General features: G+C 38.1%; 1 protein-coding gene across 2 annotated transcripts in view; it reads left to right on the forward strand.

Annotated features, from left to right (window-relative positions):
* LOC149819655 (glutamine--fructose-6-phosphate aminotransferase [isomerizing] 1-like) overlaps nt 1-16,473 on the forward strand; it is a 64,654-nt gene continuing 48,181 nt past the window's right edge. The window contains exon 1 of one of the 2 annotated variants that reach the window (XM_089983855.1): nt 1-394. In XM_089983855.1, the coding sequence (XP_089839981.1) occupies nt 151-394 (244 nt within the window). In that variant the 5' untranslated portion in view covers nt 1-150. The remainder of the gene's footprint in view (nt 395-16,473) is intronic. The other variant, XM_089983856.1, reaches the window with a different exon arrangement.

The raw sequence follows: 16,473 nt of genomic DNA on the forward strand, positions 1-16,473 counted from the left end.
AGGAAGCATGCCTTCGAAGAAAGAGGCGAAGAGAACGGGCAACTCTCCTCTCCTCCCTCCCTTCCCATCGAAGAAGAAAACGAAGAACCCTAATTTCTCTCTTCTTCCGAGAGATCCTCAATTTCGGTGTTCTCCGATCGGAGGAGCACAATGTGCGGGATCTTCGCCTACCTCAACTACAACGTCCCCCGCGAGCGGAGGTACATCCTCGAGCTCCTCTTCAATGGCCTCCGCCGCCTTGAGTACCGAGGCTACGACTCTGCCGGCATCTCGATCGACTCAGATTTCTTCCCGAACGCCGATCTTGGCGCTGATTTTCCGGCCAGTTCTCTGACCCCCCTCGTATTCCGGCAGGAAGGAAAGATCGATCAGCTCGTTCGCTGCGTTTACGAAGGTTCGGCACCCCAGATGCACTCTGAGTTCGCGGTTCTTGTTTCTTTCGGTTGATTGTTTCGGTTTAATTTCCATTTGCGGTTTTGTGGCGTTTGCTTGCTTAATTTTAGTTATTTAACCGTTGGGATCGGAAGTTGCAGTGAAGGAAATAAGTTTTGGGGCTTCGGTTTTCGTCACTTGTTATTTGTCAGATTGATGATCCGGTTATTATTGTGATCTTTTTTTTTGTTTCAGCATTTTCGCATCCTTGCAATATTCTGGGAAATCTTTGAGCCTTAAAAAGTTCCATGTCCTAACCAATTTAATCTTCTGCCATCTTAACCGGTTTCAAAAAGCACATTTTGCAGTTCTTTACCTAATCTGAATTTTCAGTTGTAATTCTCCATAGCTTAATAAAAAACATGTATTAGATTGGGTACTGTGTTTTACATGGTTGGATGTGTTTTCACATAAATTAAAAAATTAAAGGTTCATATTACACTAAAGTTTCATGATAAAAAATCAAGTTTTTTTCATCACATTATGATAAACATATCTGCGGGTTCAGATTAAGCAAACAACACTTGAAACTATGTTTTTTTATTGTTAGCAGCAAGGTTATAAGTATCGTATCTTTATTGCTATCGGTCAGGCCCGAATTAAGACCCTATCTTCTAGTAAAATATCTTAATTTTTAATTAAAAAACAGAAAAAATAGCAAAAAAAATCATATCACATGAAACAATGATGAATTTCACAAAATATAACCATAAAATCACATATGAAGCATTTATGTCTCTATGCGCTGCATAAGACATCATTAAACATCAACTAACATAGAATTATAGATAATATTGCATGCATATTGTTAAAATGTATGTATGTATATATATATATATATATATATATATATATATATATACAACAAACAACAACAACTACGCCTTCATCCCAAAACAATTGGGGTCAGCGATATGAACCAAAAAAGAAATTCATTTTGGGTCTTCCACATGAATCCTTTTCCTCCAATCATTTCTATCCAATGCCATGTCCTCGGTGAGGTTCAAAGCATTCATATCCTTTCCTATCATCTCCATCCAAGTCTTCCTAGGCCTACCCCGACCTCTTTTAACTAATATATTTTCCCATTTCTCCAACCTTCTAACTGGAGCATCATTAGGCCTTCGCCGAATATGTCCAAACCACCGTAAACGATTCTCTCGCATCTTATTTTCAATGGGTGCAACACCTACCTTCTTACGTATCTCCTCGTTCCGAATCTTATCTTTTATTGTATTTCCACACATCCATCTAAGCATCCGCATCTCAGCTACACTCATTTTTTGAATATGATGTCTCTTGGCAGCCCAACATTCCGTACCATATAGTAAAGCCGGTCTAATAGTCATCCTATAAAACTTTCCCTTCAACCGCAATGGCATTCTACGATCGCACAACACTCCAGTTGCACTTTTCCATTTCATCCACCCAACCTTTATCCTATGATTTACATCTCCATCAATTTCTCCATACTTTTGAATAATGGATCCCAAATATTTGAAATAATCATTCACCGGTATTTCTTGCTCACCAAGCTTCACTACACTCCCATCACTACTTCGTTGCTTACTAAACCGACATTCCATATATTCAGTCTTACTCTTACTCAACTTAAAACCTCTAGCTTCCAATGTTTGTCTCCATAATTCTAACTTAGCATTAACCCCAGCTCTAGACTCATCAATCAAAACAATATCATCAGCAAACAACATACACCACGGTACATTTTCTTGAATTGATCTCGTAAGCTCATCCATCACTATCGCAAATAGGAAAGCGCTTAAAGCAGATCCTTGATGTAACCCAACCGTTATCGGAAAATTGGTTGTCACCCCTCCACAAGTGCGGACATTGGTTACTACTCCTTCATACATATCTTTAATTATACTAATGTACTTGAGAGAAACACCTTTCTTCATCATTGTCCACCAGAGAACGTTCCTAGGTACTCTATCGTATGCCTTCTCTAAATCAATAAAAACCATATGCAAATCTTTGTTCCTCTCTCTATATCTTTCAATAAGTTGTCTAAGAAGGTGTATAGCTTCCATAGTTGATCTTCCAGGCATAAAACCAAATTGATTCTCCAATATCGTGACAACCTTCCTCAACCTAGACTCAATCACCCTCTCCCAAAGTTTCATAGTATGACTCATGAGTTTTATACCACGATAGTTTGTGCAATCTTGTATATCACCCTTATTCTTATATAGAGGCACCAAAGTACTCTTCCTCCACTCATTAGGCATCTTATTTGTCCGCCAAATCTTGTTAAAAAGATTTGTCAACCATTCTAAACCTTTCTCTCCCAAGCATTTCCAAGCCTCGATAGGTATACCATCTGGGCCAACTGCCCTTCTTGATTTCATTTTCTTCAAAGCCTCTACAATTTCTTTCTTTTGAATCTTGCGCATGAAGTCATGATTCATCTCATGAAAAGGAATGGACAAGTCTCCAAGATCCTGGGCATGACTTCCATTAAATAGCTTATCAAAATAATCTTTCCATCTCTCCTTAATCTCCTCATCTTTGACTAAAACCCTTTGTGTTTCATCTTTGATACATCTAATCATACCCAAATCCCTCGATTTCCTATCTCTCATCTTTGCAAGCCTATAAATATCCTTCTCTCCCTCTTTGGTATCCAACTTGTCATAAACCTCCTTATATACCTTATCCCTCGCGTTTCGAACAACTTTTTTAGCTTCCTTCTTTGCTATCATATACTTCTCCAAATTCTCATTATCCCGACTCTTACTTAGATTTCTATAACACTCTCTTTTAACCTTAATAGCTAATTTGACATCCTCGTTCCACCATGATGTATCTTTACCTAGTGGTGCACCGCCTTTAGACTCACCCAATACCTCCTTAGCCACTTTTCTCATGCCACCCGCTATCTTATTCCACATTGATTCTGAATCCTCCTCCAGACACCAATCAACTTCCTTAACTACCTGCTCTACAAACATTCCTTGTTTAGCTCCTTTCAGTGCCCACCACTTAATTCTAGGATCTATCCTATGTCTATCCCTTTTGCGACATTGTTTAATTCTAAGATCTAAAATTAAGACTCTATGTTGTGTAGCTACACTTTCTCCTGGTATAACCTTACAATCGATGCAACAACCCCTATCTCTCTTTCTAAGTAGGAAAAAATCTATCTGACTCGTATTAACCCTACTTTTAAATGTTACTAGGTGAGACTCCCTCTTCCTAAACCAAGTGTTTGCTAAGATCATATCATAGGACAAACAAAAATCTAAAATCCTTTCTCCACTTTCATTTCTTTCTCCTATACCATAGCCTCCATGGATACTCTCAAATCCATCCCTACTAGTGCCTACATGTCCATTAAGGTCACCGCCGATGAAAAACTTTTCTCCATAAGATATCCCTTGTACTACTCCATCTAAATCTTCCCAAAATTAATGCTTAATGGAATCATCTAAACCTACTTGAGGTGCATAAACACTAATAATATTAATAATATCCGTACCTAATACTAATTTAATAAGTAAAATTCTATCACCCTTCCTACGGACCTCAACTACATTATCTATAAACTGACGACTCATAACAATCCCTACTCCATTCCTATTCCTATTTATTCCTGTATACCAAATCTTATATCCCCAAGGTTCTATCACTTTTGCTTTCTCACCTACCCATTTGGTCTCTTGAAGACATAAAATATCAATCTTTCTCCTACACATAACATCTACTAACTCTACCAACTTACCAGTTAAAGACCCTATGTTCCAAGTGGCTAACCTAATTTTATGGTCTTGGACTAACTTCTTTACCCCCACCCGTCCAACAAAGTGAGGGAACCCTTGCCTATTTGACACCACACCCGGGCGCCGGTGTGACGCGTCGCTTCTGGGCGACGACCTAGCAACCCTTGCCCATTTATCACTGCCTCCGGGCCTAGAGAGTACAGCGCGTCGCTCAATAGGGAACGCCCCAACGAAATTCTCATATTGGTTCATTTTCATAGGGTATGACAAAGTTTTTATGCTGGCTGTCACAGGCCTACCGCAACCCTCCTCCTTTATCCGGGCTTGGGACCGGCGGTGTATAACTAAACAGTTATACACAGGCGGAGTTTATATATATATATATATATATATATATATATATATATATAGAGAGAGAGAGAGAGAGAGAGAGAGAGAGAGAGAGAGAGAGAGAGAGAGAGACCATGTATGTATGTATATGTCTCTCTCTCTCTCTCTCTATATATATATTTATTCTATTATAATACCTGAAAGGGTATTTCTGTAATTCTCCCTTTTACGCATATTCCCTTTGGAATTATGCTTGTAATTTTTTCTTTATTTTTCTTTTTCTTTTTCTCTTGTTATTTTTTATCTTTTTATTTTTTGTTTTTGGTTTTTGAACTACATTGGGGGGCTCCCAATAGAGTCGTTGGCCCCCCATGTTGGCTCCTCTTGAGTGGATGTGTATATATAGGGGTGCTCCCCCTTTGTAAAAATAAGCTTGAGAGTCTCAAGCATTTCCTTCTTGTTAATGCATTCAACGCATGCCTTTGTGCATGTTTGTTTATTTTACGCTTGTATGCGTATTTGTTCAAGTGTTGCTTAAATACATTTGAACACATCTTTTGTAAAGTATTAGTTTTTGGAGGTGTATTGTCTCTTCGTGGACATTTTCATATGGTATCAAAGCTTGGTTGAAGATAGAAGATCATGGGATTCTTATTAAGTGTCGTATAGTGCTGGACCCAGTTTGGGTCTGACCCAGACCCAAGCTAGGAAATCCTATTGACGTGTTTACTGGGGCACGGATGTAATATTGTAACTTGTTAAGTTGTAACCTAATACCTAATGCTTAAATACATTAAACCAGGCCATGATAACTGATTGAAAAAGTCGTGAGCCTGTGTGGAGTAAAAACAACTCAGTGTCTCATCTTCTTTCTATCTTTTTCTTCTCACTTTTCCCTCTTTTGCAGATCAGCCCAGGAGGAAACTGATGTTCTAACATGGTATCAGAGCGTGGTTGGACCTAGGGCTCGGTATTGATTCCAAAAGGTATGACCTTAGAGATCATCTGATTTCGGCCAGGAAACTTTCCCTCTTCCACAATCTGTGTTATCGTATTTTCTCTCAAACCAATGATCTCTTCTTCTCATCCAGATTTTCTTTTCTTGAAATCACTTTCGTGTTTTCATCTGAAACCCTATCTTGAAACTCGTGATTTCCTCTTTCTTCCTTCATCTGAAAACACGATTTCTTCTTTCTTACTTCTCTAAAATTTGTTTTCTCATTCTTTTATTGCTGATTAATCTGAAAATACGATCAATCAACATCTCTTGAATCGTCGCTTGTGCTTTCTTTTCTTTTCTTTCTGTTGGATCTGTTTTCTCATTCCTTTATCTGCATATTCATCGTTGATTAATCTGAAAACTCAGTTAATCAACGTGATCTGACACTTGTTCACGTGATCCGATAACTTGAATATGCACAACGTTGATTAATTGTGCTTTGGCTTGATTCATAAATATTGAGTTGATAATTTGAGTATTCTCGTGAACTGATATATAAAAAAAGGCAGATCCGAGTTCTGTTATAGCGACTTCTCTTCTGGGCTGATTTTAAACAGTCACATTATCTTGAGTTTTAAGTAGTCATTTGATTGCTTTTTTCTTAGAGTGCTTTCCATTTTATATTCGCGTGTCTCGTAACCATGGATTCCTTTCCATCCCAGTCTGGTTTGTCTTCAAACTTCCTTAGTCAACTCATTTCTGAAAAATTAAATAACTCCAATTTCCTGACTTGGAAGAGACAAATAGTTCATTTTATTAGGAGCCAAGATCTCTTTGGTTATGTGGATGGATCAATTTCAGTCCCACTAGAGTTCATTGCAAAGGAGGAAACAAACGCTCATGAGGTTGCATCTACTCACCTTGTTCGCAACCCGGATTATGTCTCTTGGATGAGAAAAGATCAGGCATTAATTGCCTACATCACGTCTACCTTGTCTCAAGAAGTACTAGTTGCTATCCCCGATGACTGCACAACGATGGAATTGTGGAACAGGTTGACACAGACATACTCTCAGACATCTGAAGCAAGAGTTTTATTCCTCAAGCGAGAATTCCAGCTTCTTAAGAAAGGGGGTCTATCTATCATGGATTACTTGAATAAGATGAAGACTATTACAGATCAATTAGCCATTATTGGATGTGAAGTGCCAGACAAGGATAAAGTGCAACAAACATTGAATGGTTTAGGCCCAGATTATCATGTATTGGTGACATCATTATTGTGCTTGCCCGTGCTTCCCGCATTTGAAGACCTCCGAGCAAAACTTCTACAATACGAAATGTCATTGAAAGGCATCGCTGAAGATTCTGGTGCTCAATCTGACTCCCAAGATGTCTTAGCCACTGGGTTCTCCTTTGGTCGTGGTCGTGGAGGAAATGGCTTCAGACGAGGAAGAGGTCGTGGTAGATTTGCAGGTCCAGGTTTGCTTCCCATACCCAATATGTCGTTCAACTCTAATGCGAAGAACCAAACTCAAAGAGTTGTCCCGACATGTTACCTGTGCAATAAAAAGGGACATATTAAGGCAAATTGCTGGTTTAATCCTCAAAATAAAAGCAAATTGCAAAACATTGAGAGCAAGAAGGAAGATAATGTTACCAAGTCTGATGGGGAGGTGAAACAACTTTTGCTGGCCGCACTGTTTGGGTTACACTTGAAAAAAAATGATCAAGGATCTGTAATGAAACAAGGTACAATAGAACAATAGGGAAACAAACACAATGCCAACAAAGGGCTTTAATAAACTCACTTAAAGTTGGTCACTAATGGACCAAATACAATCTCAAAAGAGATAAAATACCAAACAACACAAGAGGCATACAAGCCTATAAGATGGGAAAAAACTCTAGAGAAAACCCTCAAATGCTTCTAAAAGCATTGAGGAATAACAAGAGAGTGAGGCTCTATTTATAGAGCCTCACTCTAACACATGGGAGGCAGTTCAGCTCTTTGGACTGCCTTCCAACAGTCATTATTATGACTGTTGGGTGGCAGTCCAACGTCTAGTTGGACTGCTGCCCAACAGTCATATTTTTGACTGTTGTGCCCAACAGTCATATTTTGACTATTGTGCACAACAGTCATATTTTTGACTGTTGTGCACAACAGTCATAAATATGACTGTTGACTGTATGACAATTTATTTATTTATTTATAATGTTAAATTACATTTCAGTCCCTAGTGGACTGTACTATATGATAAAAGACAAAAATACCCTTATTGGGTATTTGGATACAATTTTATTTTTAACACTCCTCCTCAAACTTATGGGGAAATCACCGAAAGTTTGCTAAGAAGATACAAAAATTGAGGTAGTGGAAGAGCTTTGGTGAAGAAGTCTGCAATCTGAAATTCGGACTGGACATATGGCAATGTAATGGTCCCCTTCAAATATTCTTCGCGAACATAGTGACAATCCATCTCAATGTGTTTTGTTCGCTCGTGAAATGTGTGATTGCTGGCTATATAGATGACACTTTTATTATCACAACATAGCTTTGAAGGTTCTGAGACATCAACACCCATATCGGAAAGTAGTGCTCTCATCCACACAACTTCAGTGGTTGTGGTAGCCATTGCCCTGTACTCAGCTTCCGTAGAGGATAAAGACACTTTCTGTTGTTTTTTGCATCGCCAAGAAATGAGAGAATCACCTAAAAATACACAAAAGCCAGTAGTTGAGTGACGGTTATTGGGATCTCCTCCCCAGTCAGAATCAGTGTAAGAAATAAGACTTAAAGATGAGGAAGAGGATAAGAATAGTCCTTTAGATATAGTTTTCTTGATATATCAAACTATTCTTAATACTGCACTCATGTGGACGGTTGTGGGCGTATGTTGAAATTGACTTGCAGAATGTACGGCATGCGCAATATCTGGCCTTGTAATGGACAGGTACATCAACGATCCAATAAGTTGTCGATAAGGGGTTGGATCATCTAATAATACTCCATCTTTAGCTCGCATTTTCGCATTTATTACTTCAGGAGTATCAGCATATTTTGTGTCCGTGATTCCTGAACGCTCAACAATATCAGCTGCAAACTTGATTTGAGATAAAATATATCCTCTTGGTGAGTATGCTACTTCAATTCCTAAAAAAAATCTCAAAAAACCAAGATCAGTCATATCAAAAGATTTTTTAAGCAAAATTTTAATATATTCAATTTTCTTTTGATCATTCCCTGTGATATCATATCATCAACATACAAAAGAAGAATGATCAATGAGGTATCTGTAGATCTCACAAAAAGAGCAGTGTCAGTGTAACAAGATTTAAATCCAAGTTTTAATATCGTACCACTGAACCGATCATACCATGCTTTAGGGGCTTGTTTAAGCCCGTATAGGGCTTTTTGAAGACGAAGGACCATGCCTTTTTCAATAGACAGACCAGGGGGAGGATCCATATATACTTCTTCATTTAAGTTTCTGTTCAAAAATGCATTTTTAACATCTAACTTATATATCGGCCATTTTTGAATGGATGCTATAGCAACTAGAGTTCTAACTGTAGTCATACGAGCTACTGGGGCAAAGGTTTCTTCATAATCTATACCATATTCTTGAGAATATCCTTTTGCAACAAGTCTTGCTTTATATCTCTCAAGAGACCCTTGAAAGAAGGAGAATCTCGTGAAGGAAGTGTTCTTCGATCATTGATCATTCCCTATCTTCTCTAGTCTAAACTCAAGTATTCATTATGGGAGAAAGAGAGTTTGCCACCGTCATCACCTACAAACTCAATGAAAACAACTATTTGATGTGGGCGACGGCTATGGAGAATCATATCAAAGGAAAAAAATTGTGGGGTTTTGTTAGTGGTTCTACTAATGAACCACAACTCAAATTGACTAGAAGAGAAGGAGATCAAGTCAAAGCCTTATCCGAAGAAGAAAAAGAAAAAGCCTTAGAAGAATTTCAAAATAAATTGGAAGATTGGGAGGCAATCAATGCACAAATACTCTCATGGTTTATGAATACCATCGAGTTCAAGATCGCCACCAATATCATCAAATTCAAGAAGGCATGTGACGCATGGAGCTTTCTAAGAAGTACTTTTATCCAAAAGGATATGGATAGACTTTATTATCTCCAAGATAAGGTACGTAATTCAAAACAAGGAGATAAAAGTGTAAGAGATTTTTACGGTATTTTATCTCCTATTTGAGATGAATTAGCCATGTTGGAACCAAAATGGGAAGGTTCGGCTATTGATATGAGAAGGACCCAAATCGAAAGAGAAAATCTTTTCTCCTTTCTTTATGGCCTCCGACCGGAATTTGAGCAAGTAAGATCTTCCTTACTTCATAGGACCACTTCTCCTTCTATAAGTGAGGCCCTTGCTCAAATTTGTCAAGAAGAGACAAGACTTGGAATGCACAAGTCTAATGATGAGGTCCTTGCCATGGCAAGGCCCGGAAATTTTGTGAAAACATATAAACCACCTCACTTTGAGAAAAAGTTCAATGGAGAAGGACACAATGGAGGAGGATACAAAGGAAAAATTATTTGTCATCATTGTAAGGAACCCGGACATATAAGGCCGGAATGTCCCAAATTTAAAAAGGTGGCCGTCTTAAGTGAAGAACCTTAAGAATCAAGAAAAGGGGGTAGCTTTAATGAATTAAATCTTGCTCAAATAGCAAAAGCCGTCTCACAACTTCTTAAGGCTGCACCTTCTACATCCGGAGCTGCCATCTCTTCCTCGTCTCCTCCAGGTAAGACTTCTTGGATTCTAGACTCAGGTGCTTCTTTCCACATGACTCATAATGAGTCTCTATTATCTGATTGCACTAAATCATATTTTTCATGCGTGTCAACTGCCGATGGTACCTCTTTAAAAGTCAAAAGCTTAGGAAACCTTGATGATATTTCAAAAAAATTCTTTGTTCCAAAAGTGAGAGTCATTCCCAAACTGGATTTGAATTTTTTTTCGATCTCTCAAATTGTTGACTATGGTTGTAAAGTATTCTTCTCATCTAAGGCGTGTTGGGTGCAGGATCTCCAGTCAGGGAAGCTGATTGGGCAAGGCCATAGACGAGGAGACCTTTACTACATGGATTTCCTGTGTTTACCAAAATACTCGTTTTGTAATCATGTCAAAGACATTAATATAGATCTTTGGCATAAAAGATTAGGACACCCAAGTATATCCAAATTATCTCTTTTTCCATTTTTGGAAAAAAATTGTAAAGATAAAAATTTTGTATGTGAAGATTGTATACTTGGAAAAATGCTCTGATACCATGTAATGAAACAAGGTACAATAGAACAATAGGGAAACAAACACAATGCCAACAAAGGGCTTTAATAAACTCACTTAAAGTTGGTCACTAATGGACCAAATACAATCTCATAAGAGATAAAATACCAAACAACACAAGAGGCATACAAGCCTATAAGATGGGAAAAAACTCTAGAGAAAACCCTCAAATGCTTCTAAAAGCATTGAGGAATAACAAGGGAGTGAGGCTCTATTTATAGAGCCTCACTCCAACACATGGGAGGCAGTCCAGCTCTTTGGACTGCCTTCCAACAGTCATATTTTTGACTGTTGTGCACAACAGTCATATTTTTGACTGCTGTGTCCAACAATCATATTTTTGACTGTTGTGCCCAACAGTCATATTTTGACTGTTGTGCACAACAATAATAAATATGACCGTTGACTGTATGACAGTTTATTTATTTATTTATAATGTTAAATTACATTTAAGTCTCTAGTGGACTGTACTATATGATAAAAGACAAAAATACCCTTATTGGGTATTTGGATACAATTTTATTTTTAATAGGATCATGGTATGTTGATTCAGGAGCAGCGACCCATGTTACAGGCGATGTTGGTAAGCTCTCGAACTCGGTTTCTTACTTTGGTAAAAATAGTATTGTTACTGGAGATGGATCTCACCATCACATTTCTCACATTGGTAATGCAATCGTTCCTCTGTCAAAATCATCTCTCAATTTGTCAAATGTTGTTCATGCTCATAACATAAAAAAGATCATCATCTCTGTGTCTAAACTTGTTGATGATACACATTCTTATGTTGAATTCACTCCCTCTTCTGTGTATGTCAAGGATCTTCAAACGAGGGAGACATTCGCTGAAGGGGAGCGAAAAGGAAATATGTACATCTTCAAGGAAGATCCATTTGCGCGTACCAGTCCCGTCTTGAAGCCCTTATTGAAGTCTAAGTCTTTTCAGTCTGAGTTATCTAAGTCAGGTCCTGAGTCTGTTTTTAGTCTTTCCAAATGTAATAAGCCAAGTCTTTGGCATGATCGTCTTGGTCATTGCAGTTATTCTTTTCTTGAGAAACTTGTATCAAGCAAATTAATTCCTAAATCAAGCTTAGCTCTTGAGATCAGTAATAAAAGGTGTCCCAGTTGTCAGATGCGTAAGAGTCATGTACTTTCTTTTGATTCTATAAATAAAAGAGCTTCAAGATCCTTTGAAATTGTTTATTCAGATGTTTGGGGCCCTGCGCCCGTATGCTCTTCTTCTGGCAACATATATTATCTCATCTTTATTGACAACTATTCTCGTTATACTTGGATATTCTTTATGAAGCATAAGTCTGAAACCTTTTTCATATTTCGCAACTTTCATGCCTTTGTTCGAAACCATTTCTCTACCAATATTTTGCATTTTCATTGTGATAGAGGTGGTGAGTATACATCGAAGGATTTTACTGATTTTTTCCAAAGTAATGGAATAAAGCGTAGAGTGTCTTGTCCACATATGCCACAACAAAATGGGGTCGCTGAGAGAAAGCATAGGCATATTGTTGAAACGACCATGAACATGATGCACGACAATAATCTTCCCATTAGTCTGTGGACAGAAGCATTCCATTCAGCTGTCTATATTATAAATCGTCTGCCTATGACAATTTTGCAAAATAGTTCACCATTCTGTTCTCTTTTCGGCATTCAACTCGATTATAATGCTCTGCGTGTGTTTGGACTTTGGATGCATTTGTTATGTTCATATTGATGATTCTCTCAGGAACAAATTCCAACCAAAGGCTTCCAAGTGTAGATTTATGGGATATGCTGATGATTATAAAGGTTATCGGTGCTATGACCCCATGACTAAGCGTATTAAGATTTCCAGGAATGTTGTGTTTGATGAGAATAATCTTGGAGATGTATAATTTAATACTTGTCAAAGGATTCCCAGAGAAGAAGTTTATCATTTGTGGATGAATGCAGAATTATTTGCAGATACTTATGGTGATTGCTCACCTCAGTGTACTCAAGAAACAAACTCGGCTGACCAAAATAATATTGACTCAGGCCAAGCATGCTTACCTCAATCTGGTGATCAGGTCGGTGGAGCTTCACACATTGAAGAAGGGGCAGACCCACAATCACATCCTATTGACAAATTTAAAGGGTATGTGTATGTGCGAAGAGAAAAAGGTACTCCCCCTACTCCTCACATTGGATCAAATACTTATATGCCTGTTGGAAACCTGAGGAGTTCGAATAGAATCAAACATCCTATTGACAGATGGGTCAACTACAATAATTTTTCTATGGATCTTCAACTTTTTCTGTCTCAGGTTGATAAGCATGATGAACCCATAGCGTTTCATCATGCTGTGAAACCAAACAAATGAATTGAGGCCATGAATGAAGAAGTGGAAGCGCTTCATGAATGTCAGACATGGGAAATTGTTGTCAGACCTCCTAACAGAAATGTTGTTGATTCCAAGTGGGATGACACTATAGAACGATACAAAGCAAGACTTGTTGCAAGGGAGTTTACACAGGAATATGGTCAGAACTATGATGAGACTTTCAGTCCCGTGGTCAAAATGGGAACAATAAGATATTGTCTTTAGCCGTCAAACATGAATGGACATTGAGTCAGTTAGATGTCAAAAATGTGTTTCTTCATGGAGACTTGAAGGAAGAAGTTTACATGGAACAACCTCCAGGATATGCTAAGGGAGACCCGAGTACATATGTATGCAGACTAAAAAGAGCCATATATGGTTTGAAGCAGGCCTCACGCTCGTGGTTTGAGAGTTTCTCCTTAGAAATATAGAGGCATAGGTTCTGTAGATCTCTCTTAGACCACTCCTTATTCATCTTCAAGGATAAAGGCATAACCACCTTGTTGTTGATATACGTTGATGATATTATAATTACAGGGAATTCCATGAATCACATTGAAGAAATAAAAGGACTATTAAGTCAAAGGTTTAAGATGAAAGATTTGGGAGATTTTCGTTATTTCCTTGGGGTCGAGGTAGATAGGAAGGATGGTTACCTGACCTTTACACAGCATAAATACACACTAGATTTATTAAAGAAATTTGGTATGCAAGACTGCAAGCCTTTGTCTATACCGAGTGTCTTGCATCAAAAACTTAATTCACAGGATGGAGATTTGTACCCGGATCCTACAAGATATCGAAGTGTAGTCGGCATGCTTCAATATCTTACCTTTACTCGCCCTGACATTGTTTATTCTGTCAATCAAGTGTCGCAGTTCATGCATGAGCCACGAACAGGGCATATGGATGCAGTCAAGAGGGTGTTGAGATACTTAAAATGTACTATTGGAGATGGGTTGGTGTATCAGAAAAGTTGGAAAAGAGGAAGCATGCATGATGTCATGGTCTACAGTGATGCGAACTGGGCAGGAGATCCTGGTGAAAGGAGGTCGGTTTTCGGATATTGCATCTTTCTTGGGGAAAACCTAGCATCCTGGAGCAGTAGAAAACAAAAAGCAGTAGCTAGATCAAGTACTGAGGCTGAATATCGATCAATGGCCGCTGCAACTGCTGAAGCTACTTGGACAAGGCATTTGTTGAATGAATTGGAGGAACAAATTTCTAAGTCTATTTCATTGTGTGACAATCAAAGTGCCATTAACATATCCTTTAATCCTATTTTCCACAATAAGGCAAAGCACATTGAGATAGATCAACATTTCATTCGACAGAAGGTTGAAGACAAAGAGATTGAGCCTCATTTCATTCCTACAGAAGACCAGGTGGTGGATTTGTTTACAAAGGGTTTGACAAAAAATAGATTTTGGTTCCTGAAGAACAAGTTGTCCATGGTTCAAGACCATGCACAACTTCAGGGAGAGTATTAAGTGTCGTGTAGTGCTGGACCCAGTTTAGGTCTGGATCCAGTTTGGGTTTGACCCAAACTTAAGCTGGGAAATCCTATTGACGTGTTTACTGGGGCACAGATATAATATTGTAACTTGTTAAGTTGTAACCTAATACCTAATGCTTAAATACATTAAACCAGGCCACGATAACTGATTGAAAAAGTCGTGAGCCTGTGTGGAGTAAAAACGACTCAGCGTCTCTTCTTCTTTCTATCTTTTTCTTCTCACTTTTCCCTCTTTTGCAGATCAGCCCAGGAGGAAACTGATGTTCTAACAATTCTTTGTTTTTTGAGTGCTTCAACAAGCGTGCCTTTAGTGTTTTAATGCCCATTAGGTCTAATCTCACTTAAATAGAGAGATTAGGCAAAAATAAACATGCACAAAAATACCCTTAGCTATAATGAGGAAATACGATATACCCAAGTTATTAAATAATTACGAGACTACCTCGTACAGTTTTTCAACAAAGGGGACGAAAGAACCAAAGCTCTTGAGGATTATTCTAAGAAGCACGATGAATGTGAAATGAAAAATTTCAAGATTCTTTCTTGGATTTTTTCATCGGTTGAAACCAAGATTAATGCTGATATTATTAAGTTCAAGAAAGCTTCAGAAGCTTGGCATTATCTTGAAAAAATGTATACGTCAAGGGATTTATCCCATAAATACTACCTTCAAAAGAAGGCTCTTACTCTTTTCCAAGGTGACATGACCGTTAGAGAATACTTCGTCGATCTTTCTTCCATTTATGAGGAGCTTGCCATGCTCAAACCAAAGTGGAGTGGAAAAGCGATTGAACTTCGTTACAAACAACTAGAAGAAGATCGATTCTTCAATTTTTTGAATGGGCTAAGGCCCGAATTTGAGCAAATAAGGTCTTCTCTTTTGTCATTTTTCACTCCTTCTCTTGAGGATGTTCTCACCAATTTAAGTGGTGAAGAAACCCGTATGGGTATAAGTAAGCAAGGGTCAAATGTGCTTGCAGTCCCTTCTAACTATGAAGACAATGATGGGGTCAATGCGGTGTCTTAGCCCAAAAATAATATAAGAACCTATCGTCCTCCTCATTTTAAAACTCAAAATCAAGGGGGAAATAGTGGACAAGGAGGAAGAAAGGACTATAGCAAGATTATTTGCCATTTTTGTAAAGAACCGGGGCATGTCAAACACATATGCCCTAAGTGGAAAAAACTTCTAGCCATGGCGACCACTGGTATACCGCAAAAGGAGGAGACATCTTCAAATGGATCTCTTTCACTAAATCAAATAGTGGAAGCTCTACAACTTCTCCTCAAGGGAGCCACCTCCGGTGCCGCCGTGTCTACCGTTTTCCCTCCAGGTAATGTTTCTTGGCTTTTGGATTTAGGTGCGTCTTTTCATATGTCTTCAAACATGTATTCTCTTTCCGATTATTCAAAAAATATTTCCCCATCTTTCGTTTCTACTGCGGATGAGACTTCTCTTTAAATAAAAGGCATAGGTAACTTTGAAACTCAAGATTTTTGTATTCCAAAAATTATATTTATACCTAAATTAAACTTGAACCTTCTCTCTGTTTCTCAACTCTCGGACCATGGATACGATATTAAATTTTCTTCTGATAAATGTTTAATACAAGATTATCGGTTCGGGAAATTGATTGGGGAAGGCTCTAGGAAGGGAGACTTATACTATATGGATTCTCTTCAAGTTCCAAAAAATTCTTTTTGTAATATTGCCATACATAACGATATAAATATTTGGCATAAAAGACTTGGTCTTCCTAACTAACATCACCAAGTTATCTTATTTACATTTTTCTAAAAATCTTTGTAAAAATACATTCTCTTG

Source organism: Nuphar pumila, chromosome 12 (assembly GCF_984573655.1).
Source record: "Nuphar pumila chromosome 12, dmNupPumi1.hap1.1, whole genome shotgun sequence".
NCBI classification, from domain to species: Eukaryota; Viridiplantae; Streptophyta; class Magnoliopsida; order Nymphaeales; family Nymphaeaceae; genus Nuphar; species Nuphar pumila.